The sequence below is a fragment of the Podarcis erhardii genome (genome assembly GCF_964252035.2).
Source record: "Podarcis erhardii genome assembly, chromosome: 4".
Lineage (NCBI taxonomy): Eukaryota > Metazoa > Chordata > Lepidosauria > Squamata > Lacertidae > Podarcis > Podarcis erhardii.
In genome coordinates, this window is record NC_138508.1 from 69,264,838 (window position 1) to 69,277,623 (window position 12,786).

At 40.2% G+C, this 12,786-nt stretch overlaps 1 protein-coding gene across 4 annotated transcripts in view; it reads right to left on the reverse strand.

Annotated features, from left to right (window-relative positions):
* FRMPD4 (FERM and PDZ domain containing 4) overlaps positions 1 to 12,786 on the reverse strand; it is a 198,023-nt gene that overhangs the window by 18,239 nt on the left and 166,998 nt on the right. For all 4 annotated transcript variants that reach the window (XM_081858658.1, XM_081858659.1, XM_081858660.1 and 1 more), the window contains exons 6-8: positions 8,353 to 8,457; positions 6,365 to 6,472; positions 3,792 to 3,923 (exon numbers count right to left, since the gene is read on the reverse strand). In XM_081858658.1, coding sequence (XP_081714784.1) covers positions 3,792 to 3,923; positions 6,365 to 6,472; positions 8,353 to 8,457 — 345 coding nt within the window. The remainder of the gene's footprint in view (positions 1 to 3,791; positions 3,924 to 6,364; positions 6,473 to 8,352; positions 8,458 to 12,786) is intronic.

The window sequence follows — 12,786 nt, forward strand, 5'->3', positions numbered from 1 at the left end:
AACAAAATGAAAACCCAAAAACACAGGCAGGGAGCCACCACAGAAAAGGCTCGTTGTCATACCACCGCCACCACCCCGTGCCTCCTTTGGAGGAGGCATATGAAGGAATAATCCTCATCAGGACGAATGGTCTTTTAACCAAAGGGCAAGTTATTATCGCTCTGTTTATTCTAACAGAATGGGGTCTTAACAGTTATCATAAGGAGGCTATGTAGTATGAAGAAAGAAATAAAGGAACCAAAATCAGTTTACTTTGATTTCAGAAAAGGAGGAATCCTAAATTATTATCATCTCTTACACACACACACACACACACACACACACACTCCATACGCATCAATGGAAAATACTAGTATTTCTCTTAGTTCTGAAACATCCCAGACATCTTATGCAGTGTTTCATCATTGCACAACCTACCCAGGACAGACTTTCAGAAAGCAGCACTCCCCACCCAGATTGCTAAACACCAATAAAGCACAATGAAAATCTAGGTACTCATAGTCCTATTTCTTCCCATAGTCCTTCTCCCTGACCTATCTGCTGAATGCCTCCGCCTGTTAGCATGTGTCATTTTGACCTACGTTTACGCTGCTCCTGACCCATCAGGGTCTCCACCATAATCTCTGAAGACTGGCACACTGACTTATATGGCACACAGGCCATTTCCCACACTTTCCAAATTAAACAAAAGGCTCTATGGAGTAGCCAGAAATTTATCAGGAAATCATCTCACAGAGAAAATACAATCAAAAGACAAACTTGGTGTATTATGAAGCAGAAAATCTTAGCTAATAAGCTAATTATTCACAGAAATATTATACTGCAGTGTGTAATACTTGCTTGCTAATATCAACATTGGACAGCAGTTTGATTCAATCGTAAGATTTTTCTTTAGTTCAATTGGTTTTTGGCTAAGCCCTGTTATACCCAATCGAGAGATTGCATTAAATGCAAGCGTCAGTCAGAAAAGGTATTGTGACCCACTCATCCAATTACAGTGTTTCCATTTCCTAGTAAACAGTAAGAAAACAAGGTGGATGAGCATTAAAACAAACCACCACTTGGACTAATATAAAGAGCAGGAAATCAAGGATATAAAAGGGAGAAACTGAGGTTGACTATTGATAGCTTAATCATTGTTGAACTTCCAGGTTTATGCAATGTAGATCTAAAATATTGGGACTGTATACAGTAGGCTTCCCCAACCTGGTATCTTACAGACCAGAAGCCCCATCATCCCTAATCATTGGCAATGCTGGTTGGGGTTGATAAGAACTGTACTCTAAAACATCTGGAGGGCATCAGGTTGCAGAAGGCAGCAATAGAGTAACACAACCCAGAAACCTACCTATATATTTAACAATAGTAATTGGGTAGGGGAAATGGCCACCACTATGCACCCTTCCCCATGCATTCCTTGTATGTAATTCTGTCTCCTGTCTCTTGTGGTCTCCATTTCGCACAATAAATGGGACAAGATGGTGAGTGATGTGACAAAGGGAAAGAAATAAAGCAGGGGATGCTGTATGGGCAGTTTCCTGAGGCGCCTGTATTGTTAAAAGGCACCAGTGAAGGCCTAACAAACAACTCCACATGACATTAATAGCGTTGCTTGGAGCAAGTAATTTTAAAAATAGGCATGGGGGCCAATTTTGATTGGGACTGCAATGCACAGGGAGGGATGGGTTAAACCAGCTGCAATGCCACAGTGCAATTAAAAAAAGCTCCATTTGGCACCAACACTAATTTTGTCATGAATTTAAAATGCTAGGTTGGTCTTATGAAAATGAATGTTTATTTGGATTGCCGTATGTTTTGAAATAAATTGGTATTAGAAAGTTTGTGGTAATGATGTACTGATATATATTTTTTATATTGTGCTGCTGTTATATTATGGGCTGCTTTGGACATTTTTATGAGGAAAAGTGGCTTATGAGTTATTATTATTATTATTATTATTATTAATGGCACAGAAGGAAATCACCACAAGATCAATTTATTATTATTTTTTTAAAAATCCCCTGATATCACAGTGACACAATTAATGCAGAGGACCTACTGTCTAGGTGGCAAATAAGCAATCTGAGAGCCAATGTTTGTGCTTAAATCTCTCCTATTGAAGCCAATAGGAGATAAAGATGCTTAACTTTGGCTGAATTGTGCCCAGCTTTGTTTGCTTTGATTGACAGGAAATTGGCAGCATTGTTCTTCAGCCTTTTTTTCTCTTCAGTGCCCATAATACAGTCTCCTAATTCATAATACAGTCCTCTGCTTTCCTTGCTCTAACAAGCTACTTCCTAATCATCAAAAGGCAGGCAGGCAAGCACACAAAGGAAGAAGCACTAACAAGCTATTGGTGAGCTTTTGAAAGGCCTTTCCAAAACAAATAACAAAGAAAATAACAATTGATTCCAGTGACAGCAGAATTAGGCCAGAACCAACAGCTTCTAAGAATCCCACACTGCTGTTTCCACAATGAGCTTAATCTTCCTTAATGATCTAATAAATGAAGTCACCCAACAGTGTTTTCTGCATCACCATTTATCACCGCAGAAGTGGATGGATTATGGCATTACTGAAACAATCAGGGAACAGGTTTCGTTCGAGCAGGCTTGAGGAAACATACTCAGTGTGATTTGGATATATATATATATATATATAATATTTGCTTTCGTAGATTTTCACGGGTACAGGAATGCAGGTTTTGGTGTCCTCGGGTGTCTTCCCGTGTAAAAGTTGGGGTGTCTAGGCGACGTTTCGACGAGGTCTCACTCGTCATCTTCAGGCTGGTGCTTTCGGCTTCTTGTTACTGGAACAGAGCAGGATCTCAGTGTTTGAGTTCCTATAAATACTGTAGAGGGGGTGTGGTGTATAGCCTCCAATGTTCTGGGCAGAACATTGGAGGCTATACACCACACCCCCTCTACAGTATTTATAGGAACTCAAACACTGAGATCCTGCTCTGTTCCAGTAACAAGAAGCCGAAAGCACCAGCCTGAAGATGACGAGTGAGACCTCGTCGAAACGTCGCCTAGACACCCCAACTTTTACACGGGAAGACACCCGAGGACACCAAAACCTGCATATATATATAATATATATATATATATATATATATATATATATATATATATATATATGTAAAACGAGGAAGACGGAGGGGGGGTAGCTCAGAGATCAGGCAGGAGATACAGGCAGGGGTTTTTAATTCTCTGCTTAATGCTACTCTTCTGCAGCACAATACACAAAAGTGAAGGAAGGAGATCCCACACAATACAGCACCTATATTGCTGACCAGAGCACACACATAGAGCCCCACCCCTGGGATACTAGCTGGATGGGGACGGAAAGGCTCCTTTTCCAAGCCGCCAAGGGCAGGGGGAAGAACATGCAACAAGGGCAGCCATAGACACACACTGTCACCAGAAACCAGGAGATAGATTGGGCCCCAACAGAGGCAAAGGAGCAACCTTTTTTGCATGATGAGGGTGGGAGCAGAGAGTCCTGCCAGGAGCTAGAGTTGCAGAGCTCCCAAGAGTTAAATACACACTGCAGACTTCACAGAGCAGTTCCCTAACCATTTCAGCTACAGCAGCAGGACAGAAGATCCTGCTTATAGCGCCATCTTTGATTTAAGTCTAGTTCATTGCATTATAACTAAACACATTTATATGCTAACAGTAGTTTTCTGACACTGCTCTAGAAATAATAACAATACTATATTCCAGAAACTTTATTTCAGGATCCACAACGCTTCATCGTTGCATGCTTAGTTGCATTATTGCACAAACCTGAGTAAGAGTCTCTTGTTCGTGTAGCAAGAGAAGTTTGGTTCCAGACCCATCAGTCTTCTGCTCCAGCATCAGGGAAAAGTGTTCAATACACTTAATTGAGAGCTTCTCTTGAAGCGTTAAGATGACATCCTTCAAAAGAGAACAGATTGAAAACAACCACCCAGAAGAAAAGAAACGGATAGAATGGGGACCTTGTTTTCTCTCACTCTGAAATGTAATTTCTCAGTCCAAAGGGGTAGGAGTCTGTGGGCCAGACCTGGAGTTGCTCAGCTGCCAATCACATGATGTCCCACTGATGTCCTCTGCAAGGCACTTTGAAGTCCCAAGGTCAGGACTTCAAAGCACCTTGCAAGGCATTGCTAAAAGGTTTTCAAGAATCCCTTGCTAAAATGATGGTTAACAACCCCCAGCTCTCTAAGCAGGAGATTCAGATACACACTCTTTCTGAATTTGGCTGAGAACTGCCTGCAAAAAGTGAGGGCTTTCCCCTTGCTTTAGCTGAAGTCCACTTTATGGCATTTCCCCATATACTTTCCCTCCACTTCAGTAATAAGCAATGATGCTGTCATAAAAAAAAAAAGATTTGTCTCCCCCCTCTCTTCTTTTTAAAAGACATTTTTTTCCATCAGTAACATTCTTGTTATCTTCCCACTGCTAAACATCTGAGTGGATATTTTTGAACAAGCTTTTGTATCAATCTCTATCTTCTGTTATTACATCTAAAATGACGATTAAATGTCGATTTCCCTAAATGCAGTTCTGATTTCATTCAAAACTGACCACCCATCCGTACAGATCCGCGTTATTTTCAATTTATCTCTGAAGGTTATATATAGGTTAACCTTGCCACCTGACAAAAAAATTGGTGAGTTCAGTATTAGAAATGGATACCTAGTAAACTGAACATAAGAATTCTTGTTCACAAAATCATTATTGATGCTAGGGAGATAAATAAATTATTGAAGCAGTTAAATAGTTCCAAAGATTTTTGAAATATATGACTGAGATGCATCACAGAAATATTGATGGTACTTCCTCGCAAGTTCACTTATTTTTGCTAAACATTTATTTTTAGATCAGAAATTAGGCAAAAATGTGCACACTGAGTATATAACTAAGGGAAACTGACTGTAGAAAGGACAACACATTACTGCAAATGTGAAGTTCGAGAGGTTAGGAAAGCTATCAGTAGGGAACCAGAGCGAAGTCTCTATTCTCAGAAAAATAAATAAGTCACAATGTTGATTGAAGTGTATTATATAATCTGCATTTATCAACATGCTTAAGTTGTGCTAATGCATTATGGGTCAGAGTTGGATAAAGGCTTTGTTTTCCTCAGATAGGAAGGCACTGCCCATCCACAGAAGGCCTTTGATCAAAGTGCCGGGGACTGTGGCAGGGTTAGCCCACCCATGAGGCAAGTTCAGGCAACCGCCTTGGAAGGCAGGATCCAGCCTCTGAGGAGTGCATCACCTGCTGCTGCCGCCTCTGCCATGGTGGCAGCGACTGCTACGGCATGCACCTTGGGAGGCCAGATGTGCCTCCTCCTTGGCAACCCTACCCCAATACCGCCTCTATTGTGGCTTCTCACAAATAAGAGGCACTGCTGGTCTCCTCCCACTCAGGAAATGACATGGGCTGCTCGCTGGGGTCTCCTGGGGTCTGTACCTGCCCGGCATGATTTAGAACAGGCCCATTTCCCTCTGCGCTGGTCTTTGATTCCCAAGAAGGTGTCATTTTGTGGTTTGCCTCAGGTGCCAAAATATCTTGGGCCAGGCCTGGACAGTAGGCTGCTACTTTTGTTGACTTTCTCCTCCTACTGCATCCCAAATGCTGCCTCCTGCACTGTTCCAGAAGATCACTAAAGCCAGAGTAGCTTCCGGCTCCCATTAGTACCATTCACATTGTGAATTTATTTCACAATATCCCTTATTCGTTTAGCCTGTGGTCTACTTACTAGTAATACAATTCACTGCTGGCATAACCCTAACATACCTCCAGTTACAGATAGGTAGCCGTGTTGGTCTGTCATGGTCAAAACAAAATAAAAAAATTCCTTCCAGTAGCACCTTAAAGACCAACTGAGTTAGTTCTAGGTATGAGCTTTCGTGTGCACACGAAAGCTCATACCTAGAACTAACTCAGTTGGTCTTTAAGGTGCTACTGGAAGGAATTTTTTTATTTTGTTTTGTCCTAACATACCTATTTCTCATCTTATTGACCCATATTTGTTGCAAGTTATTCAATTAGCAATCAATATCTTAATTTCAGCTGGCACAGCATGCTGACTTCTGGCAGCATATCATGACTTCTTAGTGAGGTCCATGTAATTTTAATTAAGTTGCAGTAATTAAAGCCGTCACCCCTATTTTTGAATCACTAGCGCCACATTAGAGTTTATGAGCATAAAATTCATTTAAATCCACAAAATTCGTCACAAGGAAGCCTTATAGTACAAGCTTGAATCCTGCATACAAAAATGTTATTGTAAGGCTTGCTGGAACTTTATTCATTGATTTTTTGCAGTTTAAGATGCAATGTATGTTGAAGATTCTGAGCAGCGAGCCTACCTTTATTGAAGTGCTGCAATCAAACCGAAAAGATTTGGTCTGCCCATTTTCAAGATACACTTTCAGAACGTTTGGCATGAAAAGAAGTGAATTATCTTTAACAGTTTCCTGTCAGAGAGTCAAAACAATGAACACGATCAGAGCTCCCATATAACAAGGCTTTAAATTAGCCTAGAACTCCGATTCAGGGGAAGGAACCACACAAGCTGACTGACACTTGAAAACAAGGACTCTGGATCCCCCCTAAGCAAAATTAATTATTATATTTACCACTAATATTGAGTCATTTTCTGGTGGCCTTCACATGGAGGGATGGTGCTCAAGTTGTCCTTAAGCCACTGATGTTACAATCCTGGTACTTATTACCAGCGCTGAACTGCCCATGAGGCTGACTGAAGCAAGTGCCTTGGGTGGCGGAATCCCATGGGGCTGTGACCCTGCAGGTGTGCCCCTGCCACCACTTGGGCCATGCAGTTGTGGCTTCCAGCAAGATCTCATAAGAGTTCCACAAGATCTAGCTGGAAGCAGCTGCCCCGCGACCCTGGAAAGTGACACTTTGGCGGGGAGCACCTTCTTGTTTCACCTCAGTTGACGAAATGGGATGGGCTGCCCCTGCTCATTACTCATAGTCAAAAAAGAGTTAGAGAAAAAGATGGGCTCAGCTTTGATACAATATATTGCCAAATTACTGTCAGCAGCCTGGTCTCCTTCCCCAGCAGTACCTTTTATGTAATATGGCGCAGCATGAATACCCTTTTTGTGCATTGGGGGGAAGGAGTGATTGCAAATCCATCTGCTGCTTGCATGTTGTTCTTCCATTGTGCACCTCCCAGGGTTTATTTGTTTTATTGCCCACAGATTGAATTCTGATCTGAATGGGTCACTGGCGTGACCCAGGGTGGCAATTATTATACCCCTCTTCTTTTATAAAATTACAAATAGAAATGTGCAACTGAGAGGCCATGTTGCAGGGATTAGTTTACGGAAAGGACGAGACAATGATTAACACAGTACTCGCTAATTGGTGCTCGTTCTTCACAGGAATGAGCAAAGGTAAAAGTTGGAAGCTTGAAATTCAAAGAAACAAGATACAAAATTAAGCAACGGTGAACTCTTTTTAAAGCACAGCATTTATAATATAATATTTATAATATAGCTCCTATATTAGGAGATGATGCCTATGAAATATTAATGCAGAGATGTTGCTTACTTTGCCAAGAACCAAAGATTTCATTGTGCCCTTGGTTTCATAACGGGATTCTTTAAATTATTAAGAAGGATCAAGGAATAAAAAACATACTGTTGCATTTTCTGAAACACCTTCTTTCTCAGGTAGGCAATTGTGGGGCCTTTGTGTAAGCGGGAAGGACAGCTCTGTCCCCCCAAGTCTCTTCTGAACTGCCAACAAACCTTTATTATGGCTCAGGCACAACCATTCAGTTAATTACACAGTAAGGTACTTTCACATGATTTCACACATTGAGTTGCTCACTTGAAAATACTCAACGTCAAAACTAAGAACCTTGTGAAGAGTTTATAGATTTGTGAGAGAGAATGCTTTCCGTCTTAAGAACTTGTGTGTCATAATGGATGTTCACTGTTATGTAAGCTTTGCACATGATGTATAATTTCAACACAGAGATATTTCCAAACAAGCAGCGTTGAATAAAATATGCAATGGTACAGAGGAGCATAGGGACTATAACATACCACTGATTATATGCTTGAATTGATCCTTAGAATCCTGGATAACTTCGCTTTCTTTCTTTTTTTAAAGCATTAATTTCCACCCCAAATCTTGGCATGGTTTGGATATAATGTCTATAATGAATACATTGCTCACACATATCTAGGCAATTTATCATACTATTGTCCATTTAAAACTTTAGAGAGTGATTTTGAATGAATCTCTCTCTCTCTCTCTCTCTCTCTCTCTTGCTTAAAAGAGAATTATATTTTAAAATGAAGAAATAAATATTCACACTCACAGAAACCTGGCCATTAATAATGACCTCTTCTGAGAATCGCACTTTGACTGGATTCGACTTCAATCTGGCCTTTTTTGCAGCGCTGATAAATGCCGATTTAGGAGACTAGAAAGAAGGGATGAAAAGGGTGGAAAAGGCAAAGATGACTTGAATGACAGTTAACTGCCAACCACTGCTATAGATCTTCTGATCAAGTCTCATTTGATTCCATCTGTCAGAAATATTACTGCTTCTGCCCAATGCTATTTATTATACAATGGAAATAAAAGCAAATCACATCTTTCTGTTAGTGGTATGAAAAAATGTAAACACAGTCGGTCAGATGCAACAGGAATAGGCTGACATTCTTTCAGTGACATGAAGGCGGGAAACATTAACCCCACCATATGGGAATCCCTCAAAGACGATCACAGTGCCTGAAGGCAGACCATCAGGTTATGTAGCTACAGCAGTGACCCGAGGAGGAATGGTTGCTGGGAGGAGCAGAGAAAGAAGAAACACCATGGTTTACCTGTAGCAGCACAACTGGGCACCTTCATCTCCTCCACCTGAAATAAAACATGTGTCTCCTGTATCACCCTCCACAGCCATAGTTGGCACTGTAACTCTCCAATGGTTTGATTTTACCTCCAAAGGGGCACTCTTCCACTGTCTCCCGAGACAGATGGATGCCAACAACACAGTCCGTAAGAGGGTATGCAAAATATTTTCACCAGTGTAGGCTTTTGAAAATAGAGCAGCTGTAGTAGACTGCAACCACTACTATGCTATAAGATCCACTATCCTGTAATATTACATGTGAGCCTGTTCTACTGATGAAGCCTAGGATGGCGAAACAAGGCTAATATTCTGGAAATCCTTGTCTTAGACTCTGTGAAAGGATTCTGTGGAACTTTAACAACCCTTCATGTGGATTATTGGACTCTTTGAACAGACAGGTGGAATAGATAGTTTTACATGTATGGACCTTATGCATGAACTGACTAGAGAATGAACTGATCCACTGGGTCTTCTGCTTTTTTCTGTTGAACTTTATGAGACTTCCGTTGAAATCTACAATTTGATACAATGAATAGTATACCTTATTGATTCAAAAGTACAGCTGGTTACATCTTGTGTGTTTATTGAATAATGTAGTAACTGGGTCTTCGCATGGAAAGAGAAATTCATAGGCAATTACTATGAAAAAAATCCAGGGATTTTTATTTTTTTAATATAGTACAACTGTATTGATCCAGCAGGCTGCAATGGTTTGCTGCCATAGTCTGCTGCAACTTCAGTTCTGCCACAGACTTGCATTCAGGATGCAAAACGATGCACCAAACTTCTTTCCAATGAATAAACTGATAAGGAGCATGTGAAACAATGTACTGCACAATGTGCATTGGGGAAGCTGTCTATTACTCTATATATGCCCCCATTTTAGGTGGGACCAATATGTGCACAATTGTGCACAGCGCCGAACCTGGAACTAACCTGGAAATGTCATAAAATACATCACTTAAAAGGTGTAACTGGGGTGGAGGCAGAGCAGGGGCACAATGGGGCAGAGTGGGGAAGGAGTGGGGTGTTTCAATTGCATGCGATTTCACACAAGTGTGCAATGACTCTGAATGCAATCCCCGTATATGTGTCTGTGTACGTAGGTGTGTGCCTTTAAGAAAATAAGTTGTTGTTATTTTATGCCATGGAGAAACAAAAGAATCACAAGAATTCCCAAGTTGTGACCTTCATCTGACTGGCTGGGCAAAAAGGTCATTACAATTGTTTTGCTAATTAATAGAGTATGGCTGCTGTCAAAGTAGCATGTTTTATATCCTTTTTAAAGGTTCTGTAGTACAAGTAAAAAGTTTTTCTTTCAATTAGAGTAAGAGAATGGCATGTCTGGTAATTTTAATATTTTCTTTTTCTTGCCATGGAAATCTAATGCAAATGTCCAGAGCACAGGTGGGTGAATGTATGCAGATGTGAGTTAAAGGTCCCTTAACCATGATGGGTTCTAATGGGTGTCCTAAGTATCTACAGTATGACGGATTTTCTGGTGCTTCAGGCATGGAGATTTCCCTGTCCAGGGCTCCGAAATGCAAATTAATAGGTGAATACGGAGTATTTGACTGCATTGGGGACTAAGAAGGGAGAAAGGCACCTGCATACTCCAGAAGTCTCACATATGTTGCATGAATATCAAGAGCTACTTCTATTCTCTGTTAATGGAGGTGAGCCAAGGTGCACATGTTGCTTACTTGTCCTAAGTCTCAGCATAGCCTACCTTCTTAGGTAAAATGGTGACTTTAGAGGCAAGGTGCTAAGAAATACCAAAATGGCAGCAAATTTGAGCCTCTTGGTCATACTAGCAATCACATGAGATCAGGAATGGGGAAGTTCAGGTACAAGAGCTGATAATGTTAATAGTTCTTGTCTAGACAGAGGATGGAGAGGGATGTGTGAGTGCAATGGAACTAGCCTCTTGTACAAAGGTAAAATTCATATCCATTTCACTGCCCATGTTTGCCTTTGGCACCACTGGCCTGTGATCCCTGGAAGGTTGTCTATATGGCCTTGAGAAGAAAAAGGATTCCCCACCATCACCACTCTTGCATTAGATGATCCAGGCTTATCAGATCCATTGCACCCATCATATATGGTGATTCATGCTAAATACAAAATACAAACTTTCCCAGTGATCTAGGGTCAAATGTTTAAATACTGTTGTTTTAGAATCTGAACTGCAATATCATTGAAGGCTGCTGCTTCAGCTTTTAAATGTTTCAAAAGGTGCTTCTCTTACTAAAAGAACTTGATTTATATTTTCAGAGCTCATGTGTACAACAATAAGTCCAGCAATAAAACCAAAACTGATATGTTGCAACAATTTCTATTTTAATACCTTCATATTCATATTGTGAGTATAAGAGTGATTAACGGTTCATGGACCAACTAGTTCATTTTTTTATTATGAAAGCACTTCTTTTTAGCTAAATAGAAGACATTATTCTCATTTAATGACCTTAAGCAGGAGCTTAAGCAATGCATTTGTCAGGGAATGCAGAATATAGAATATTTATAGGGTTTGTAAGATATAGTCTGTAATAAAATCAGCAATAAAGCCAGTCTCATTAGCACTATGTTGTTGGGAGTAGGAAGAATGAGAAAACTCTAATACCTTACCGTAACCAATGCCAGCAAGAACTCTTCTGTGTGGACCAATGACATTTTTTCATGGCCACAAGTGTGGAAGCAAATTGCTTATGATAGTATGAACACAATAGTAGGAATGAAAGAGCACTACAGTTGTACCTTGGTTTTCAAACAGCCTAGTTCTCGAACGTTTTGGCTCCTGAATGATCAAAACCTGGAGTTTCCTGCAGCCAATCAGAAGCTGCGCTTTGGTTTTCAAATGTTTTGGATGTTGAATGGATTTCCGGAACAGATTTTGTTCGACTTCCAAGGTACGACTGTATTCCAAGGCACTCTCATGTGCTTCATTTGTTTGCTTTATGAAACTCACAGTTACAAAACCATATTAACCTACTACAAATCTGTTAACTGCACAGAATACAACAGAATACAACAGTAACAAAGGAAGCTTCCTTATTCTGAGTCAGACTATTGGTCCATTTGGCTCAATATTGTTTACACTGACTGGCAGAGATTGAACCTGGAGCTTTCTGCATGCAAAATATGATGTACTTTACCGCTGAGCTGCAGCCCAGTTAAGTCCATAGATAACTGTGCACATAATGTTCAAAAGACATTGACTGCACAAATGCAAAATGCCTATCCACAATATCTTATCCTAGAGTTACTGGTTCCCATAAGAGATCTTACACCATATCATGTTGCTACATGACCTTGTGACAAATATTGTCTCCTTTATTTTCCACTATTGTTATTTACAGGATTGTGAAAGTTTCAAAAAGGCGCAGCTATGGTTGCATATAAAAAAAATACAAAGGGGTTTTAGCTTAATAACAATGAAATGGATTACAACACGTGTATTAGGTGGGAGAGAAAAAAACGTTCTATGAAAGTTATGGGGAATTTCATACTTTAACATTCACTGAGAATGAGACAGTGAAATCAGATATAATAAAAGATGAGCAAGGTTTGCATATCTTCTTAGATGCTCACATTAAATATGCTATTAAATGAACTTCATCATTACATAACAGTAAACACATTAACTATGGTAATTAATAGCCACAAGCTACACGCCGGCTAGTTTACAGCAACAAGAATTGGTTCACTGGGAAATAACAAAATTAAAACAATAAGAATTGAGAAGACACATGTCTGCAGCCTTTATTGTGAGGCAGGCTTTTTTTCTTTCTTTTTTTTGAGAAAAAGTTGCTTAGATTTCCACAACAAATTTATGTCCCTAGTACTTATCCCCATCTCATTCATTCTCTCTTCCCAGCACTATCCATCATGGCC